Source organism: Rousettus aegyptiacus, unplaced genomic scaffold (genome assembly GCF_014176215.1).
Source record: "Rousettus aegyptiacus isolate mRouAeg1 unplaced genomic scaffold, mRouAeg1.p scaffold_m13_p_3, whole genome shotgun sequence".
NCBI lineage: Eukaryota > Metazoa > Chordata > Mammalia > Chiroptera > Pteropodidae > Rousettus > Rousettus aegyptiacus.
This window is the reverse complement of record NW_023416306.1, coordinates 60,165,318-60,187,056: the sequence shown is the minus strand read 5'-3', so window position 1 is coordinate 60,187,056 and position 21,739 is coordinate 60,165,318. Positions and strand designations below refer to the sequence as shown.

The following is a 21,739-nucleotide window of genomic DNA, read 5'->3' as shown; positions in this document are numbered from 1 at the left end:
GTTTCTGTTTTGTTTGTTTATCCTGTTCTGTAGATTCCACATATAAGTGAAATCACAGGGCATTTGTTTTTCTCTTTCTGACTTATTCCACTCAGCACAATAACCTCTAGGTCCATCCATGTTGTCGCAGATGTCAAGATTCATTTTATGGCAGAGTAATATTCCATTGTATACATGTACCATCTTTTCTTTATCCATTCATCCACTGATGGACACCTAGATTGCCTCCATATCTATAAATAATGCTGCAATGAACATATGAATTCACAGTTCCCTTTGAAGTAGTGTTTTGGGTTTGTTCGAATAACTACCCATAAGTGGGATTAATGGGGTCTTTCTTTGTTTCTTGTTATAACCTTTGTTTTAAAGTCTACTTTGTCTGATTTAAGTATTGCTACCCTAGTTTTTTGTTACTGTCGTTTCCATTTTCATGAAATATATTTTCCCATCCCTTTACTTTCAGTCTGTGTTTTCCTTTCATTTTGAAGTGAGTCTCTTGTAGGCAGCAAATGTAAAGATTTTGTTTTCCGGGATGAATTTTTTGGCGTTCCAATGAGCTTTTATTGAGATAAATTAACAGAAATCAAGATTTTACCGACCATCTTTTCTGAACCTTATAAACGCAGCAGATATTCTGGTCTATATATATGTACAAAACTATTTCCTATCAGGAAATGTAGAGAAGCTGTCATCAGAGTTCCCCATTAGAGGCTTTTGAGGGAAGGCATGGGTCATCCCTGTGTTTGCACACCCTGGTATATGCATGAATTGTCACTCTTCTGCCCTTAGAACCCTTATTACCAGAATGTCCTACCCACTTCCCTGTCTGAAGGCTGACCTGGCTTGGTTTCTGACGTTGGACGTGGGACTGCCACCTGCTGCATGATAATCATGTGGCCCAGGGCTTGGCTAGGTTTGGTGATTAAGGCCAGACACAAAAAACACCTGGTTTCTGGAAAGGTTATCATCCCAGCATGAGGCATGATTAGAGCTGCACACAACTCTTACTGACTGTAAATCTTGGGGATTTACAGCAGGTGCCATGAGGGGGAATGCTTGTGATTTTCAGCCCTTTTTAGTATGAAACTGTTTCTTGCAGCCCTTGGTAAATCTTTCATGTAGGATCTGCCTTTAGTTCAGATAAACCTGAGATCAATTTATGAATAAGAGGTTTGTACTTCAAGCCTCATTTCCCCTTAGGCATGTCACTCTGTAAAACACTCGGGCCCCATTTTGTGACATTATTTCTGTTTGCGAAACCAGATGCCTTAAGAAGGGCAAAGTGGATAGCCTCAGAGGAAAGAGGAGAGTCCTCAAGATGGTGTGAGACCTTTATTTTAAATGGAGCGGGACCATGGGCAGGGGGTACTGGAGATGGCATGCGTGGGGGAAGATGGAATCAGGATCAGTCTGAATGAGTTTGGCTAAGGGCAGATGGCAGAGTTGGCAGCACAGATTGCTTCACTTATTGCCAAGACTTATGGGTAAACTGAGGAGAGTGAGGGAGGAAAGAGCTAAAAGAGAGGGCATTTGGTATCTTCTCCAAAAGATAGGAAAGAAGCCAGAAAGTTGGTAGTAGGCTTGAATTTTACACATTTTCTGTTTAAATACAAACCTGGCTTCTTTAATCAGACCTTGACCCCAGGGAATGTACTTACTCCCTTCTGTATACTAGGCCTGAGAATTAACGAAAGTGTGCAGAAATAGGTCTTAGCAATTTCAGAGCAATTTTAGAGTCTTTAATGTTGTATGTCTTTGATTAAATTTGGGGACAGTTTGGCCATTATTTTTTCAAGTATTTATTTTTTTCTGTCTCTGTTCATTTCTTTCCTCCAATCTTTTATTTCTCTTTTCTCCAGATTGAATAGTTTCTATTCATCTGTCTTAAAGTTTACTGAGTCTTTCTTCCATCTCCATTCTTATATTAAGCCCATTGAATGAACGTTTTATTTCAGGTATTGTGTTTTTCAGCCTTAGAACTTTTAAATTTGGTTCTTTTTATCAAGCTTCTGTTTCTGTTCTGTGGTTTCCTTTTCATTCATTATGACCTTATTTTGCTTTTGTAATTTAGCATAGTTAAAATAGCTGCTTTAATCGTTATATCTGGGTCTTCTTGGGGTTGGTTTTCCTGATTTTTTTTTTTTTCTTGAGAGAGGGTCACATGTATGTAGGCCAACTAATTTTGGATTGACCCTGTCTGTACATTGTTAACGTTGTGTTGTGGAGACTGGGCTTTTCTACATTCCTCTAAGGATTCTTTTTTCTTTTTAAAAGCAGATGGGAGGTAACTTGTATGGACTGAAAATGCAAACTCTGTGTTTTGGGTGGCAGCTCAAATCTTAGTTCAGCTCTTTATTTTTAGCATGGTTGCTTGAAGTCTACCTCATGCATGTGAGATCAGCCAGAGATTTGGGGCCTGTTGCTATACAGAATTTGAGGCTTCTTGTCTCTGGTTCTCTCCTTTCCAGGATTCCTCCTTCACTTTCCGGCACCTGTGGTTGCCTCAAAACTTGGTCCTCTGGTTCTTCAGTCAAGAAAGATGGAAGGTGTTCTATTTACATTTTAGCTGGCTCACCTAGCACTGACTGGAACCTGCCTTCAGACTGGAAGCTTTGAAACAAAATGGAAACTTACACAGAGACTCACCCAGTGCCATTCCCTTCTTCCACCTGTTGGCTCTGCTCCAGAAGCTGCCTATCTTGGTTGCTATCTTTAGTGCTCACAGGTAGTTGTTTTTATATTTTGTCCAGAGTTTATATGAAGCAGTGACAGATGTTAGCCTCAGCTTTAGTAGGGGTTGAGGAAATAAGATTCTAGAGCAGGAGATAAGTACTATGTAACCTGAATCCTGGAGGCAGGTACTTAGAATCTTGTCTATCACAGTGAAGATGAGGAGGGCCCAATCTGTCCTTATCAGGATTGGGTACATGAATCAAGCCCTTTGAATCAGCCTAGGGATCTTTCTCAATGTGCTAAGTTGGGCTCCCCAGTCTGCCTGTGATGACGTAGTGGTTTCCTTAGAGGATGCCTTTTAACACTGGGAAATTTTAGGATTATGTGTGGAAATAATGAAATCAAATATACATGACAGACAAAGAGCCAAATCCCATCGAGGAGACAGAGAGAGGACCAATCTAAGGAGTGTCTCAGAAGTCAAGGGAGGGAGAGAGTATTTTGAAAACGAGTGAGAGGATGGAAACTATTAAGATGGTACAGGAGGACCTGACTGGGTTTGGACACAAAGTGGTACTTTGCAGGCCTCTGCTAGAGCAAGGAAGGAGTAGAGTCAGATTTGATGAGGGGAGCATGAGTGGGGGGCGGGGAGGAAGGCAAGTCTGTATCTGTAGACAACACTTTCTAGAAGAGAGAAAGGGAGGAGAGAGAACTGGTGGGAAGTGGATTCCAGTAAAGGTTGTGCCATATATATATTTTGTCCTTTAAATTGGGAAAGACTGGAACAAGTTTAAATACGTACAGAAAGGAGCCAGCAGGAGGAAAAGGTTAAACCACAGACTAGGTGATGGTCCATTGATGAGGTTCCTAAGAAACAGGGGATTTAGGGTACGGATGAAGAGACTGGTTTTAGACAAGATGAAGAACTCTTCTTAAAATGAATTTCATTTAGTATGATTGATTAATTGGGCACACTAACAAATTTTGAAGTTTTTATAGATACACATTAACAATAGGTTTTTTTAAAAAAAGTATTACACAGCCCCTTTATCGCTGTGAAATCTTTATTTCCTATGTCTAGGCTCCCAGAGTTAGTAGGCAATTATGTTGTTCTTCTTTTGTCAGATTCTTGTCAAACACCTTTCTTTAGCTTTGCCTAATGATTGGAAGTCAAGTTGTTATGACTTGCCCAGCAGGGCCACTTTAACCTTTACTTAACTTGGAGTTTAACTCTTGGCCTTCCTTACTATATAACTTTTATGGCTATGCATCTAAAAGAAACTTAACATCTTTGACCAATTTTTTTCTTGGTTCATAGTCACAACGGGCACAGGGACTAGGAAATATAGCACAGGAAGAGAGGGGAGTGTTCTTAAAAAAAAATGCTACTAAATTTGAGCAATTTCTGGGAAGGATAAAACAGACTTTTCTTTTATGCGAACTTAAAGGCTGTAAGATTATATGAGATCGGGGACATGCAGTTACATTGTGGTTTCTCTGAATGTTCTCAGCATAAAAAAATAATGAGAAAACACATAAATTTTGATTAAATTCACTCCTAAGCCACAGTAAATATTTTTGGGTGGAGTACAGGCGAATTAAATTTTAAGTTAAAAAAATTTTCTTCTCTTCAGAAATAGATCATTTCCACCTCTTTAAGATCATTTACCTTAGTTATAGCTGATTGGTGTATTCAACAATGGATGTACTTTCACAATGGAACTTTAGTTTTGTACTGGAGAGGGAGATTTGACGAACGATTTCTTTCTGTAAACACGGTGAGCAAAAATTTTGCTGCATCAGCTTTTGTCTTTGAGTAACCTACTTCAGGATAGTCCATGAACTGGTGAGTTTGGTCGTGGGCATTTATCTGTTCTTTTCCTGTAGAAACAGCAGGAGATAGGGGCGTTAAGCATGCATTAATGATCAGAGAACTTGGCAGCCCTTGACAGAGGATTCTCACAGTATCTCCGAGGGGAAGTTGGTTCCCTCAGTAGGAGTCCCAGCAGAAGAGGATGTTGTAGCCTATGTGCAGGGTCCCCGAGGATGGCAGGCCTATGACTGGAAAGCATTCCTAGCTGCTCTGGGGTGGAGAGGGCTTGGGGTGGAAATGGCTTAGGCATTCAGCTTTGTTCCTTATGGATTGCCCTTGGTATCTCCTGATCCTCCTCCTTGGAAATAAGAGAGCTGAATGAATCTTTGGATAGTCATCGATGCTCGTGGGTTTACGTGGGGGTGTATGGTCTCAGATTGCCTCCAAACCCCTTTCCATCCTTTCGGGAGTGACAAGAGCTCATCTTCCCTTGGGAGCACTCCCCTGAGAACATACACTTTCTGACAAAAGCCCCCTTGTAGTTAGTTTCAGACAGGGTTTTCTGGAAATTTCCATTCCTTTTTGTCACCAAGGGCCTCCACTCCTAATCTCCTGCTGCTGTTGGTTTACTATTAAGCAGACACTGTCGTGAGGTACACAAATTAGGGTGGAAGTAAGGAAGTGACCCTTGGGTTCTTGTTTAGCCTGCTCCTTCTATAAGCCTCATTTTATACACCATGGACTTCTAGAGACCTGGGGTCACTCAGCTGCCTCTTGCTGTTTGCCAACATGGGGCCCTTGGGAAGGCAGCCCAGGCTGAAGACCCTGTAACTGCTGCCGAGATATATTTTTAAATCTACCCAGAGGGTGTTACTGGGAGTTCAACTGAAGCATCTCCCATTTCCTTCTTAGAGCCCTAGAGAGACTAATTCTCCTGCCTCCTAACTCCGTCCCCCTATCCTACCAAGCATTTCAGACCTTGGTTTGGGTTTATTGACAACCGTGCGTATAATTCATGCAAGACAGGTTACAGTGGAGCGTGTTACCTTTGCCAGTCAAGCATGGCTCAGTAATGCTGCTCCAGATTTCGGCCGGGAAGTAAGTTTTATTGGTGTTTGGGCCTGATGTTTTCCTGTCCGGAAACCTCCCCATTCCCTTGGTGAGGCTGTTTTGGCAAGCACCATCAGGGAAAATCTACCTTCCCCTTGTCCAGTTTAACAAATGGGTTCCAGGAAAAAAAAAAAAAAAAGGCTGTTGTGTAAAGCAGAAGCCCTTGAGGGGAAATGTTTGCTTAAGAGAGTCTGCATTAGAAGTGGCAAGTCGAGATTACCCCAGTGGGCACTGCAAGCCCAAGCTGAGCTCTGGTGTCACCAGGCTGATTCTTTGGTGGTGGTGCAGTTAGCTTCTTGGCCTTTCTGTAATTGTGGGATGCTTTGGGGAGGAAGTGCTTCCTATTTAGTGAAGACCATTATGCTTTTTCTGTCCCATTGCTTTCATACTCCCTGACATAATGGGGTTACTGATGCCATTTGCAGAGAAAGTCTCAGTCTCCATTTATTGCATTGTTCTTCCTTTCTGGGATTTCTGTAAGATCAGGTAGAGGAAGGAGATAAATATTAGCAGGAGAAGTTATTGGGAGCATGGAAAAGGAGTTGCTGGTACCCGAAAAATAGGAATTAGCTCCACAGTGAAGGGCTTTGGGGTAAGGAAGGCAGAATAGAGGCCTTCTCAGTGGTCCAGTGTGGTTGGAGTGGAATGTGGGCCAAGCAGAGATATGGGAGATGTGCTTGGTTTTAAGGCCAGGGGCAGGTCCAGGAAAGTTTATAAACCATGCTAGAACGTTGGGATTTATCTGGGAGAGTTTTAAGCTGGGGAGTGAAATGATACAATTTTCATTTTAGAGGGCTTATTCTGGGGATTGAAGTAGAAGTGGCAGGAATGAAGCAGGAAGCACAGGTGGTAAGTTGTCACATGATCCATGTGAGAAATGATCAGGATCTGAATCACGGGAGAAAGACAGACTGATGAGGTAGAGGGGTCCTCTTGTCTGGAGCTGTGAGTAGTGGATCCAGCATGACATCCAGGTGCCTGGTTTAGGTGAGAAGCAAGTGGTGGTGTCTTTTTTGAAAGTAGGAAACAGAGGAGGAAGGAGCAGTTAGGGGGATGGAGTAGAAGATGACTTTTTAGCAAACATTTGTAGAATTGGGTTGACTAGAAACCATAAGCTTTGTTCTGGGCCAAGGACTCCAATGGCATGTGCTTATTTCCTTATAGGAGAGATTTTGGGCCTCACAAAGTGTTACCAGTGAAGATCCACCAGCCTGACCGGTTCATTCCAAGTGAAGAGAATATGGATCTGCTCACTACATATAAACAAGATTACAACCCGTATCGCGTCCATCGAGTGGACCCCATCAAACCTCGGGACAGTAAATATCCATGTGGTGACAAGATAGAGTGTCTGCCTACTTATAAAGGTGGGAGCATGCTTGAGGGGCAGGTTGGGGGAAGGATAGTCTGAGCCTGTACGCAGGCCAGGAGATGTGTGTTCTGTGCACACCTCCGTAGTGCAGGGGTCGGGCAAACTACCTTCTGTGGTCCAAATTGGGCCTGCAGCCCATGATGGTACAACTGGAGAGCTAAGAATGGTTTTTAAACTTTAATTAAAAAAAAAATCAAAAGACTATATCAGGACATGTGAAAAATTAGGTAAATTCAAAATTCAGTGTTCATTTACGCATTATCTGTGGCTACTTTTGTACTGCAGCAGCAGAGTAGCTATGACAGAGACCGTATGGCTTGAAAGGCCTAAGCCACTTACTATCTTCCCTTTTCTAGAGAATATTTGCCAATGCCTGCCTTAGCTTGCTGTTGGGCTCCTACACTGGGGAAGCATTTAGATTGAGTGATTCATTCATCCATTAAAAATTATGGAAACATAACATACAGACAAAAACTTACAGATCATAATTATACAGATCAATGAATTTTAACTGAACACATCCATGTAAACAGCATCTGGATAAAGAAATATAACATTGATACTCCTGTCCAGTCACCCTCCCCACCCAGGATAAGAGCCATTTTGTTGACTTTAAATGACGTAAATTACTTTCGAACTTTATATAAATGGGGTTGATTCATTCTTTATTGAGCATCTACTACATCCCAGGTATGGTGTTAGGAACCGGAGGAAGCCTATTGACCTGCCGTGACTTTATAGTCTAGTAGGAGAGACAGGATATGAAGTTGTATGTGTAGTGCAAACAATGTAGCAGTTACACTGTGGAGCACAGGCCACAGGCTGAGACGATGGGAATGGCAGGCACGTTTATCAGTAACCCTTCTGCTTATGATGCGCATGGTTTCCCCACATAATACATACTGAATGTTCATGTAACGTGTTTGTGGATCTCTAAATGACTGTGATAATTTTATGTAGTCAAGCCACTTAGGCAAGGAAAGATGGAGAGGCTTGGGGAATGTAGGAATCTTCCTGAAGCCCTTCCAGGAGCTCTGAATCTATCATTCTGGAAGACTCTGCAAGTGGCTGAGCTTCTCTGCTTCCTCTAGGAACTGGGACTCAGGGACAAACGGATGTGGGCCTCTCAGCAATCTGGTCTCTGTTCTGCCTTAACATTAGTGCTGTCCTTTTTTACTCTCTCGTAGCCACCTTCTGCCAGGCTGCATTCTGGATGTTATAATACCCCCAAATGGTGCCACCTTTTTGCACCCTAACATCCAGTCCTTCTGCTTGCTCGCTTATCTACTCCCATCCTGACAATCCTTGGCCTCATTAGGACCTCTAGTCCACTGGTGCCTCAACCTTCCTTGTCACCATCAGCCCCTTTTGTGTCTGTCCCCATGTGATCTCTTACATGTTATATCATTGTGGCCCATCTTTTTACTCCCTTTCTTCTGTCCCTTTGTTGGTCCTTCCTTGCAAAGCCCTAATTCTGCCTTCCCCAAGTCTACACCTGGGCATATATACCTGAGCATATCTTTGGTCTGTCAGCTCTTATCCTTTTTCCACAGAAAGGAACCAGGAGGTCTTTTGAAGATGGCAGTCCGATCTGGCCTCTTCTCTGCTTCAGACATCTCAAATAATTATGGTAATTCTTAGGATAAAATTTCAAACCTTTACCAACTCCTCTGAAGCCTTGCAGATTCTGGTGTCTCTTCCCAGTGTCTCTCTGCTCTGCCACAAGGACCTTCTTTCGGTTCCTTTCCTCCTTTTCTTTTCTGTATTGGGGCGTGTCGCACATGCTATTCTCTCTTTATAGACTCTTCCTCCCTTCCCCAGTCTAGCACTCATCCTTCAGTGAGCAGCAAATTTATCACACCCTTCTGGAGGAAGGCCTTTCTAGACCTTCCCCCATGCTAGGCTAGACTCATCCTGCTAGATGCTCTAAGAGTGCCTGGTACTCCTTTGTTTTGTAATTCATTCATCTCCTTGGCCAGTCTGTAAGCTCCAAGAGGGCAGGGGTCTTTCTTTCTCTTTGCTAATTATTCCTAACAGCAGGCACCATAGTAGATGATTTACAAAGGAGTCAGCACAACCAGGTACATGGTGGGATGGCATTCTTACTTTCGAAGAGCCCACTTTCCCTTTCCCTCCAGTGTTTTTAGGAAGGCAAGAAATGGGGCACCGCGGACACTGCGCAGGTAAGAAGGAGGCACAAAGCTGGAATGAGCCCTTACCTCTGATGAGGGAGGGAGGAGGCACTTCCGCCTACAAACACTCCTTTCCTCCACACCCTTTCTAGGGGTGTCTGGATTTATGAATCTTGCAGTAGTTAGAGGCTGTTCAGATCAACTGCATGCTAAGCTCAGTTCTCCCTCCCCACTTTGTTCTAGGTTCAAGGAGAGGTCTGGGAGTGAGAAATGGCTCTCACTTACCTTATTGGTTGGTGAAGATGTAGCTCAATGTTGTTACTTAAAGAAAAGTCCCAGCTACATATGCACTTGGGGTTGGATTTAATCGTTCTTGTCTGAAATTTAGATTTAAAAACAAATCAGTATGTATGCAAAGGAAACATATTTGTAGATAGATTTGACCCATAGGTGCCAGTTTGCAACCTATGTGTCTTAATAGTTTTTTTGGAATAAATGTGTACTTACCACATTCTGTCCATTTAAGTGATTTATTTGTTCCATTACAAATATTTGTTTGTTCCATTACAAATATATCCCTATGATATATAACGGCTTTATTTGTTCCATTACAAATATATCCCTATGATATATAACGGCTTCCAAAACTGGGCCTTGAATGCTCAACATATATATTTTCAGCATTCAGCACAGGGGATGACATTACAAAGGTGTGTTTAGTGAGGAAATATATGAATGAATGGTTCTGGATCATCGTTTATAAGGACTCCAGATTACATAGTTTGGCATTAGATTTACACAAATCCCCACTCAGCCTATTACTTTGTGGGTCCTGGCCAAGAGCAGAAGTATAAAGCTTTGGAAGACCTACGACATTTATCCTACCCTTAGTTCAGTCCTGCATAACCTCTTGCATGCGTGAGGAGCCACACCCTTGCCTTATCTCTTGGAGTATCACCTTTTAATTACTTGTTTGTCTCTCGTGGAAATTTGCTGCTTTAGTAAGTCTTTTCCATAGCAGCCTTCATGGCTTTATGGCCATACAGTTGATTTTACTTCCAAAGGAAAAGAAAAACAGCCAAAGACCAAGCTCATTGAAATGTGTGTTTCAGTGGGTGCCATTTATATTATGTCTATATGTTCCATTTACTACGGTTCTACAGGAAAAATATCCAAACTTTTCCCTTTCTACTCTTATGGTCAGCACCTCTACTAGGGTCCAGAAAACCACCATTAAAATATGCTCCAGCAGCATTTGGTTGTAATTTTGACATTTTCAAAACACTGCAATTAGGAAGATTGAGAGTGTAATTACTTGATGCTCAGCTTTAGGTTTGCTAGGTTTTTTAAAAAGACACATTATTGAAGGAATCCCTTTTTAAAGAGGTTCTTGCCAATTACGCACATGACACCCCGGCCCTGAAGGGCTTTACTGATGGCTTTTCATGCTTATGAATAGTTTGTCATGTGGAATTCTGAGGTTTTCAGGGTCTTGTGGAGATTTTTTTGTAATATAGCCTGGGTGGAGGAAGTTAGAAGTTTGGATAATTATGTGGTTTCAACTGTATTGTTGAGTATCAGAAATCATATGAGGCAACTTTCAGCTTAGGGACCTGTTTTCTTAACACTTCATCCATCACAAAAGAGGGCCGAAAAAGCCCTGTCCTACCCACCCCCACGAACCTTGAGGCAGTGTGTAGGCATCTACAGGTAGATGCCCCCATTTCAGTGAGGCCTGAAGTCTGACCAGGAAACATGTGGTTTATATTCAGCAAGATGGTTCCTCTAAAGCCCCTTAATGCTTTCAAGATGTTGATAGAGCCATTAATGGCTCTTGGAGAAAGATTAGATTTTCAATTAAAATGAAGCCAATTTAAAATAAATAGTTGGTAGTATTATTAGCCTAAAATGAACTTCAGAATGCCTGGGGGGTAGGGATGTCAGGACTTCTGGAGTGAGGAGTGTGGCAAATCCTCTGCTCCAAAAGCAACAATAAAATTGGACAAAACAGTAAAAATTAACCATTTTAGGGCTCAGGAAGTCAAAGGCATATAACAAATTGAGAAGCAGTTATTCAAGAAAAACTACTAAACCATAGTTATGAACAGTGGGAGTTTGTGGTGTTTTATCTTGGGAATTCCACCCCCCCCTTTCCCCCTCCCGCCCAGTTCCATCTGGACAGGCTAGGCTGTGAAAAGCAGCATTTTTGCTGCCAGAGCGGGCTGACTTGATCTGGAGTAGAGTGCACACCCAGGGGGGTTCAATAAAAGCAATAGCATTATCAATGGAAAAAAATCAGGAAAGACAACTTCTACAGCTAGTCTGAAGTTGCAGTACTAGTTTGGGCAAAGAGCAAGCCAGTGAGAAATTTAACAAGGAGATGTAAGGAATAAAGACATAGCGGGTCTTGATAAGCTCATATATATTCCTGGTAGTCAGAAAGACTGTGCATATTGGCAAGGCACAGTGTATAGGCCGAAGATCAGAGACAGGATCTAGTTATCTATTTATCTTCTCTAGCTGAATATGGTGCCTGGTACAAGTGTAGAGGAGACATGAGAAAGCTGAGCAGAAAATAAAAGCCTGGGCAGACTTGTAGAGTGCCTGACTTTTGACTGTGCTTCCCAACCCACACAGAGATCCATTATCAAAGGGTGAAAGCCTTACTGGTTTAAGGTGCTGAAGCATAACTTATCAATCATTGGCTGATTACTAAACTATGCTGACACAGAGTGACTCTTAGGAATCTAGGCTTAATAATAAACAATTAAAAAACAGCAAAAATATCAGTGGCTACATACTGCAGGGGAGATAAGATTCTGTAGAATTAATGCAGGATAGTCACTAAACAAACAGCAAAAACAACTCCCAATGGAGGATCCAAATCCAGAGTTGCTGCAGCATATTATCTAAAGTATTGAGTTTTTGTCAAAAAATTAAGAGCCATGAAAAACAGGGAAGTGCGATCCATGGATAGGGAAAAAAGCAGTTAGTAGAAACTATGCATGAACTGGCCAAGCTGTTAGACCTAGCAGACAGATATTTCAAAGCAGATATTATAAATATGTTTAAATAAAAACAGGAAACCATGTTTATAGAAATAAAGGAAAGTGCGATAACAGTTATCCGTCAAATAGAGAATACTTGTAAACGGAAGTCATTAAAAAGAATCAAATGAAAACTCAAGTTTAAAGGGTAATAACCAAAATAAGAAATTGATTAGAGAAGCTTAACAACAATTTTGAACTTACAGAAGAAAGAATCAGTGAAAATGGAGATCAATAGATATCCAATCTTAAGAACAGATAAAAATTAAGAAAAATGAACAGAAACTCGGAGATTTGTGTGATACCATTGCCTGTACCAATCAATGTACTCATAACAAGAGCCCTCAGAAGGAGAAAAAAGGGGCAGAAAAATAATTGCCCAAATTTCTCAAATTTCATAAAAATATTAATCGACATATCCAAGAAGCACAATCAAAATAGGATAAACACAAAGGGGTCCATATCTAGTCATATAATAGTCAAACTTTTGAAAGCCAAATATTCAGATTGAAGCAAAAAAGAAACAACTTATCAGACACAGGGAAATGACAATAACAGCCAAGTTTTCATCAGAAACAGCAAAGGACAGTGGGGATGGCATTCTAAGGATGAAAAGGAAAAAACTAGTAACTAAGAATTCTATAACTAGTAAAAGCTTATGCTTCAAAAGCAGTAGGAAAATAAAAACATTCCCAGTTAACGACTGGAAGAATGTCTAGCTAGTTGACTTGTCTTTCAAGAAGCACTAAAGGAAGTCCTTGAAGTTGAAAGGAAATAATACCACGTAGTAACAAATCCACAAAAAGAAGTAAAGCACTCTAGTGAAGGTAATTATGTAAGTAAATGTATATCTTTTACCTTAATTTATAAGACAACCAATAATTATAAAACTGTGGGGCTAACATTAGGAATGCAAGGTTGGTTTGACCTCAGAAAATCAATTAATATACCGCATTAATAAAGTAAAAGACCAAACTGCATGACTGATAGGCACAGAGAAAGCATTTGACAAGACTTGATACCTATAAAAGCTTTCAACTAGCTAGGGATAGGAGGAAATTTCCTCAGTCTGATAAAGGGCACCCACAAAAAGTCTGTAGCTGATATACTTAATATGGAAAAACTAAAGGTTTTACCTTGGAGATTGGGAACGAAGCTAGGATGTCTGCTCTCACCACTTCCATTCAATGTCATACTGGAGTTTCCAGCCAGTGCAATGATGCAGGAAAAACAAATGCACCTATATTAGAAAGGGAAAAGTAAAACTGTTTATTCTCAGACAATGTGATTCCTCAGATAAAACTAAGGAATCCACAAAAACTACAATAAGTAATACATGAATTCAGCAAAGTGTCAGTATTGAAGAGAAATACGTAAAAACAAATTGTGTTTCTGTATGTTACCATTGGCAATCTGAAATAAAATTAAGAAAACAGTTTACAATAGCCTCAAAATGAATTAAATACTTGGGGTAATTTTTTTTTAAAGTGCAAGATTTGTATACTGTAAAACTCAAAACATTGCTGAAAGAATTTAATATCTAAGTGGATAGTAAGACAGTCCATGTTCAGGTATTGAAGAGTCAGTACTGTTAAGAAGGGATTTCTCCAAATTCATCTAAAGATACAGTGCTATTCCTGTCAAAATCCTAGTAGGCTTTTAAAAATGTATGAATTTGTAAGGTGATTCTAACATTTATATATTTAGTTCAAATAAAAAATTTGTCTTTTGACAAATGGTGCCAGGACAGTTGGGTATCAAAAAAGAGAACTAAATGTGAGAGCTCAAACTAGAAATCTTTTTGACTAAGACATAGGAAAAAAATTGGACTTTGTAAAAATTCAAAACCTTGGTGCATTTCAAAGGACACAGTAAGAAAATGAGAAGATAAATGACAATCTGGGAAAAAATATTTACAAAGCATATATTTGGTATAGGAATTATATCCAGAATATGCAAGTAACTATTATAACTCAATAATAAGACAATTTAAAAATTGGCAAATGATTTGAATAGACATTTTACCAAAAAAAAAAAAAAAGAAATATGAATGGCTATGAAGCACATGTGGAGATATTAAAGATCACTAGTCATTAGGGAAATATAAATTAAGCTACAATGAGATACCATTAAACACCCACTAGAATGTCTATAATTAAAAAAAAAAAAGTGTTAAGGATTGTAGAAATAATAACCTTTATGCATTGCTAGTGGGAAAATAAAATGGCATATTCACTTAGGAAAAGTTTTCACTATTTTAAAAAATTGAACATAGATTTACCATATAATCTAGCAATTCTACTTCTCAGTATCTACTCAAGAGAAATGAAAACATATCCACACAAAGACTTGTCCACAAATGTACACAGCAGAAAATTTTATAGTAGCCAAAAAGTGAAACAATCCAAATGTCCGTCAATTGATGAATGGATAAACAAAATTTGTCGTATCCATATCATGTACTTCTATTGAACAATAAAAAAGTGAACTACTGATACATTCCGCAACAGGGATGAACCTCAATTACTTTATGCTAAGTGGAAGAAGCCAAATGGAAAACAGCAATATGTGCTTTGTAAATATTTTTTTTCTAGTTTGTTACTTATTGTGTAATTCTATTTATATGAAATGTCCAGAAGAGGCACGTTTATAGAGAGCAAGAGCAGATTACTTGCTGGCTGGGGAAGAGAATGAAGACTGACTGCAAATGGGCTTGATCGATATTTTGGGGGTGATTGAAATGTTCTATAGCTAGACTTTAGTTATGGTTGCACGATTCTGTAAAAGTTATTGAATTGTTTATGTAAGACAGTGCATTTTATATTGTGAAGATGATATCTCAATAAAGCTGTTTAAAAGTGTGTCTACAAACTCCACTGGTGTTGACTGCATATACCAAGGCTCCTTAGAAGCTGCATTTGTTCTAACCCTTTTAAAGGTCTAAGCAGGAGAATTCCCTTTAGAGGGTCTACTAGAGTCCATATTGGCTACTTTATTACTTCTTTTTTAATTTTTAGTTTGATACGATCATATGATTTTTTCCCTTCATTTTGTATATGTGGTGTATCATGTTAAGTGATTTGTAGATATCGAAGCAACCTTGAATTCCAGGAATAAATCCCACTTGATCATGGTGTATGGTTTTTTTAATGGATTGCTGAGTTTGGTTTGCTATTATTTAGTTGAAGATTTTTACATCTATGTTCATCAGTGATAATGGCCTGTAATTTTCTTTTTTTTGTAATACCTTTGTCTGGTTTTGGTAGGGTAATGCTGGCCTCATAGTATGAGTTTGAAATCCTGCTCTCCTCTTCAATTTTTTGGAATAGTTTGAGAAGGATAGGTATTAATTCTTCCTTGAATGTCTGGTAAAATTCACTTGTGAAGCCGTCTGGTCCAGAGTTTTTGCTTTTTGGAAGTTTTTTGATTACTAACTTAATTTCGTTTGTAGTTATTGGTCTGTTCAGATTTTCTGTTTCTTCCTGGTTCAGTGCTGGAAGATTGTATGTTTCTAGAAATTTATTTCTTCTAGGTTGTCCAAATTGTTGGCGTGTTATTGTTTGTAATATTTTCTTATCATCCTTTGTGTGTGTATCTGTAGTGTTGGTTGTTACTTTAATTTCTGATTTCATTCGGGCCCTCTTTTTTTTTTTTTTAAAATCTGGCTAAAAGTTTATCAATTTTTTTTTATCTTTTCAAAGAATGAATTCTTGGTTTCATCGATCTTGCATACAACATACACGATAGACTCCTTTTTTAAATTTCTGCTCTGAGCTTTATTATTTTCTTCTACTCACTTTGGACTTTGTTTTTGCTTTACATTTTCCAGTTCCTTTAGGTATGTTAGATTGTTTAAGATTTTTCTTGTTTCTTGAGGTAGACCTATGTTGCTATAAAGTTCCCTCTTAGAACTGCTTTGGCTTCATTCCATAGATTTTGGGTTGTTGTGTTTTCACTTTCATTTCTCAAGGTATCTTTTGATTTTTTCTTTGATCTCATTGTTAACCCATTAATTGTTTAGTAGCATGTCATTTAGTTTCCAGGTGTCTGTATGATTTTTCAGTTTTTTCTTTGTAATCGATTTCTAGTTTCATACCATAACTATCAGAGAAGGTGGTTAATATGATTTCAATCTTCTTAAATTTATTGAGACTTGTTTTGCAACCTAACATGTGGTCTATTATGGAACATTTTCAATGTGTTTTATTCTTTGTACATCTCTTGTAGACTTTTGGTTTGTGGTTGCCATGTGCTCCTATATATCAAGCTGTTCATAGCAGTCTATTTTAAGTTTATAGTCACTTAAGTTCAAACACATTCTAAAATCGTTATAATTTTTACTAACCTCCTCCACATTTATGTTTTTGTCATGATTTTTTACTTCTTTTGTGTATGTGTTTGTGAAAATCCCTTAATTTATTGTAATTACACACGCTCTTCCTACTTTTACATTTTAACCTTTGTATTAGCTTTATAGTTGGTTGAGCTACTGCTTTTACTAAGTGTTTGCCTTTGTCACAATTTTTTCCCCTATATTTTGTTATTCATATTTTGATCTTAAAGAAGTCCCTTTAATAGTTCTTGTAATACTGGTTTAATGGCAATAAACTCCTTAACTTTTTCTTGTCTTTATTTTTTCTTCAATTTTAAATGATAACCTTATTATGTAAGGTAATCTTTGTTGTAGGTCTTTGCCTTTTATCACTTTAAATATTTCATGCCAATCCCTTCTGGTGTGCAAAATTTCTGTTAAGAAATCAGCCGATCAACTTTTGGGAGCTTGCCTGTAGGTAACTAACTGCTTTTCTCTTGCTGCTTTTAAGATTCTCTCCTTGTCTTTACCCTTTGAGATTTTAATTATGATGTGTCTTGGTGCGGGTCCCTTTTGATTCTTCTTGTTTGAGACTCTATATACTTCCTGGATTTGTATGTCTGTTTTCTTTGCCAGGTTAGGGAAGTTTTCAGTCATCATTTTTTAAAATAGGTGTTCAATCTCTTCTTCTTCTGGTACCATTAGGATGCTAACATTGGTGTGTTTTATGTTGTCCCAGAGGTCCCTTAAACTGTTCTCATTTTTAATAATTTTTTCTTTATGTTGTTCCAATTGAGTGTCTTCTGCTACCTTGTCTTCCAGATTGCTGATTTGATCCTCTGTTTCATCTCATCTCCTGTTTATTTTTCCTAGTGTATCCTTCATTTGTTTTTTATTTTCTATCTCTTTGTGGAATTTCTCATTAAATTCATTCATTTCTCCATTTATTGAGTATCCTTACAATCAATATTTTGAACTCCATACTTGGTAGATTACTTGCCTTAGTTTCATTTAGTTCTTTTTGTGGAATTTTGTCGAGTTCTTTTATTTGGGACGTGTTTCATCATCTCCTCCTTTTGGCTGACTCCCTGTGATTCTATTAGGTAAACCTGCTGTGTCTCCCAATCTTGGCATAGTGCCATATGTACTAGTGTCCTGTGGGGCTGTGTGTGCAGTCTTCCTGTTGATCTGAGCTGGGTGCTCCAGGGGTGTCCTTTGTGTGGGTTGTGTGTGCCCTCCTATTGTAGTTGAGTCTTGATTGCTGTTGACATAGCAGTGAGTGGGATTGACCCTAGGGTGATTGGGTGTGAGGGCTGGCTGTGAATACAGTGGATGAGCTGTTGTGCAGGGGCAGATCCCATAGAGTAGGAATCGCTTTAGTGGGGCTCTGGTGCCAGGCTAGTCTGCCCTTCAGGTGTGGCATTTGTGAAGCTCGTTGAGTAGTACTCTAGTGTGGTCTAAAGCTGACCATTGGGTGTATTGGTCCTGGAGCTTCTTGGGAGGGGCTCTGATTCAGACCAAGTTCAGCTACCACTCATGCCTGCGTGGTGCCTCTTGGTGGGAATACAAAGTTATCTGCAGTTGGTTGCTTCTTATGCTTCATTTGGAAACATGTGAGAGGTTATGCTGTGAACAAACTAGTGCCGAGCTTGGGACCATTTGGTGGGCACCACAATGCGAACTGAGGCTAGTTACTGCTTGTGTCCAACTTTTGGCTGCTTAGTTTAAGCTATGTTCCAAAACAACACTGGCTGCAGCTTGCCATGCTTGGGGCCACCTAATAGAAGTTATAATGCAAGTTGAGACCAGTTGCTGCTTATGCTGGGTAGGGGGTGGCTTAGCAAGAGGTAAAGAGCATGCGAAGGCAAGTTGCTGCTAGTTTGAGGTTTCTAGGAAAGTATTCAGCAGCTCTACATCTCCTTCAGATGCAGTCTATGCTGGTTTTCATATTCAGTTGTTATGGGGACTCCTCTCCCTGGCACTAGAGCCCCAGCTGGGGAACTGAGTGTGGAGCTGGGACCCCACACTCATTAGGGGAGACCTCCACAGCTGAGATATCCCTCTCGTTTCTTAACTCATTTCTTAACACTATGGGTGGGGAACCTGCCCATTCTGTGTCTGCACCACTCCTACCAAGCTTCTTTATATCCTGAGTTATAGGACTTCTATTCAGCTAGTCTTCATATGGATCACAATGATGGTCATTCTATAATTTCTTTGTAATTTTGATTGGTTGTGGGAAGACGTGAGCACAGTGTTTATCTACTCTGTCATCTTGACCAGAAGTTCAATGTTAGCTACTTAGATCTGGTAGTTGATGGGCTCAATGGAGACAATGTAGAACTTGGACTTGGGCCAAGTATATTGGAAAGAATAGCAACAGCTTTGAGGTGTTCGAATGGCATGGTTTTCTGTCCCACTTTTCTCACCTGGATTTCCAGTTTCAAAGCTTTGAGGATCTGTGTAGAAGTTGCTTTGAAAGCCCCTGTAGTGCTGTCTGAGGACAACACCTGCTTCTTAAGATGCATGGGGGCTATGTCTGGGGAAGATTTCCCTTGGGTGCAGGCCTCCTGTTTTCTTGGCTATGCTAGTCCCACAGCAGAGATTCCTCTTAAACAGACATATCTTAGATATAGCTGGCCAATTTTTTTTTCATTGTTTAAACATTTTGACATTCTTCTCCTGCAAATCTTCCTTATTTGTTAGAGCGAAAGTTAAAGACCAAAAAACTCTACTATCTAGAAATGTAGCACTCCTAACTGTGATATAGGCTGTCACTATGTGGTTTAAATTCCAACTTAGCCCTATGACTCCTTACCCCTTTGACTTTTGGTCAAGTATCTTAGTCTCCCTGAGTTTTGATTTTGGAAATCTGTAAGATGGAGACCCTCATACCAATTACAAAGGGTGATTGTGAAGATAAAACAGAATTAAAAACAGAAGATAAAACAGTATAGAAAGCCCTGAGCACAATTGACTAGCACATAGTATTCCTTAATTGTCAGAAGCAGGTAGTAGAATAAGTCAGAGCATGGATTCTGGGTAGATTTACATCTATGCTTTTCTTCTTCTAGCCATGTGACCTTGGACAAGTTCCCTAATTTTTCTATGCCTCTGTTTCTGCATCTGTAAAATGGACATATCGATGGTACCCTCCTCATTAGGGCTGTCTTAAGATTAAAAGAGTTAACATAGAAAGCATTTAGAGTACTGCCTATCATGTAATCAGCTCTATGCAAGAGGCTGCTGCCAGTGTTCTCTCACCATCTAATATGATGCCCTATTCTCTTGGAGCAGTATGTTTGATTTATGTTGATTAGATATATGAGTTATAGGGACACAGTAGCAGGTACCCCATAGGCACCAGGGAGGTCTGGCTGGTCAGGCTGGCAGCCCACTAGTGATGGGTCATGAATCCCCAGTCTCACTACATCACATGCATCAGAGAGGGCACTTTCCCCATAGAGAATGGAATTCTTGGATTAGGGTAAGCCAGTGGTTAGGGATCAATTCCCTGAATCTCCCCATGGCTGTGGAACCTCTAAATTTCCTTTACGCAGCATTGTAGGATGTGATAAGACTTCTGTAAATTCATCTCTTTTTCTTGGTAACTCTCAAATACCATAAAGTTGAAACATCAAGCTCTTGGTTGAAGTGGTGGCAAGGATCCACTCTATTCCTCCTTTTTCTCAAGGAACATCTCTCTAGAGACTGGCTAATGGCTTTGGAGGCTCTTCAGAATACATTCAGGTTGAGTGAATTGATTTATAAGTAATTACCACTTTTGCTTTATTTTCAGCTGATTATTTACCCTGGAACCAACCAAGACGAGAGCTACTTCGTCCAGTACACAACTACCGGCCAGCATCAACCAGGTTTGATAGTAGAACCACGCACCAGGATGATTACTCCATAAAGGGCCTAGTGAACACTGTGAGCTGTAAACCTCCAGCTATGCCCAAGCTCTGTAACATCCCCTTGGAGGATCTGACCAACTACAAGATGGCCTATGTGGCCCACCCTTTGGAGAAGCGATTTGTGTATGAGGCAAAGAAGTTCAGACCCTGTGAAATTCCCTTTGAAAACCTCACTACCCACAAACAGTCCTACCGGGGCCTGATGGGGGAGCCAGCCAAAAGCTTGAAACCACCAGCCAGGACCTGTGGGCAAGACCTGCCTTTCTCTAACACTACTGAGTTTCGAGATAAATACCAAGCTTGGCCAACGCCCCAGATGTTCTCCAAAGCTCCCATCCTCTACGTCCCTCCTGAAGAAAAGATGGACCTTCTGACAACAGTGCAGGCCCATTACACATACCCTAAGGGTGCCCCAGCTAAGTCCTACCGACCAGTGCACTGTGTCAAGAAGGGCGGTCATTTTGAAAGCTCCACCACCACCAAGGATGACTATAAGCGGTGGGCCAGCAGGCGCACAGGGCCCATCAAGCCCATTCCCCAGTTGAACCTTCCCATTGAGCCCTTGGACTGCCTGACCACCACCCGGGCCCACTATGTGCCCCACCCACCCATTAGTACCAAAAGCTGTAAGCCCCCCTGGTCTGGCCCCCGAGGAAATATCCCTGTGGAGGGCCAGACCACATACACCATCAGCTTTACTCCTAAGGATATAGGTAGGTGCCTGGCTTCATACTCTGAGCCCCCTGGCTACATCTTTGAAGAAACAGATGCTTTGGGGCACAGGATATACAGGCCGATTTCCCAGACAGTTTCTCGGCGGAACAGCCCTTTTTCTGCAGGTGATTCAGAAAAACCCAACCAGCAGGAGTTGGCAGTGTCAGCCTGATTTTTAAAAGTTATTTAGAAATTGTACAATTCTTTTAAAAGCAGACAATTGAAATTTATTCATTGGACAAAAAAAAAATTCCCCAAAATGTAAAAAAAAAAAAAAATCAGAATTTCCAGGACACTTGAATAAAATGAGAATCACTTGACTCAAGGTAAATGACATGTAGTCACTGGCTGATTACCCCTCCTTAACTCTCCCTCTGCTGTCTTCCCCTTTTGGGTCCCTTACTTTGTGCTCATGCAATCAAAGCTGGTCTCTATGAGTTTTTCTCTGAACTGGATATTTTTGTTGTGAGCTGTATGAATTGACATTATAATTAACCCTTGCCAAGTATGAAGTACTAAAGAATGAACTTGATTTTGGGGGGACTGAATCTGTAGGTCTGTGTGTTCACCCCACACACACTATCTATGCAGAGAGCAGGCTATGTTCCTTGGAACTTTTGAGAAGATTTAAGATAAAAGTCCCCATTGC

The 21,739-nt window shown here is 40.2% G+C and overlaps 1 protein-coding gene across 1 annotated transcript in view; it reads left to right on the top strand.

Moving 5' to 3' along the window:
* The window catches only part of SAXO1 (stabilizer of axonemal microtubules 1), an 82,367-nt gene extending 60,959 nt beyond the window's left edge, over positions 1 to 21,408 (top strand). The window contains exons 3-4 of the mRNA XM_016136243.2: positions 6,761 to 6,963; positions 20,259 to 21,408. Coding sequence (XP_015991729.1) covers positions 6,761 to 6,963; positions 20,259 to 21,262 — 1,207 coding nt within the window. The 3' untranslated portion in view covers positions 21,263 to 21,408. The remainder of the gene's footprint in view (positions 1 to 6,760; positions 6,964 to 20,258) is intronic.
* The last annotated feature ends 331 nt before the right edge of the window (positions 21,409 to 21,739 follow it).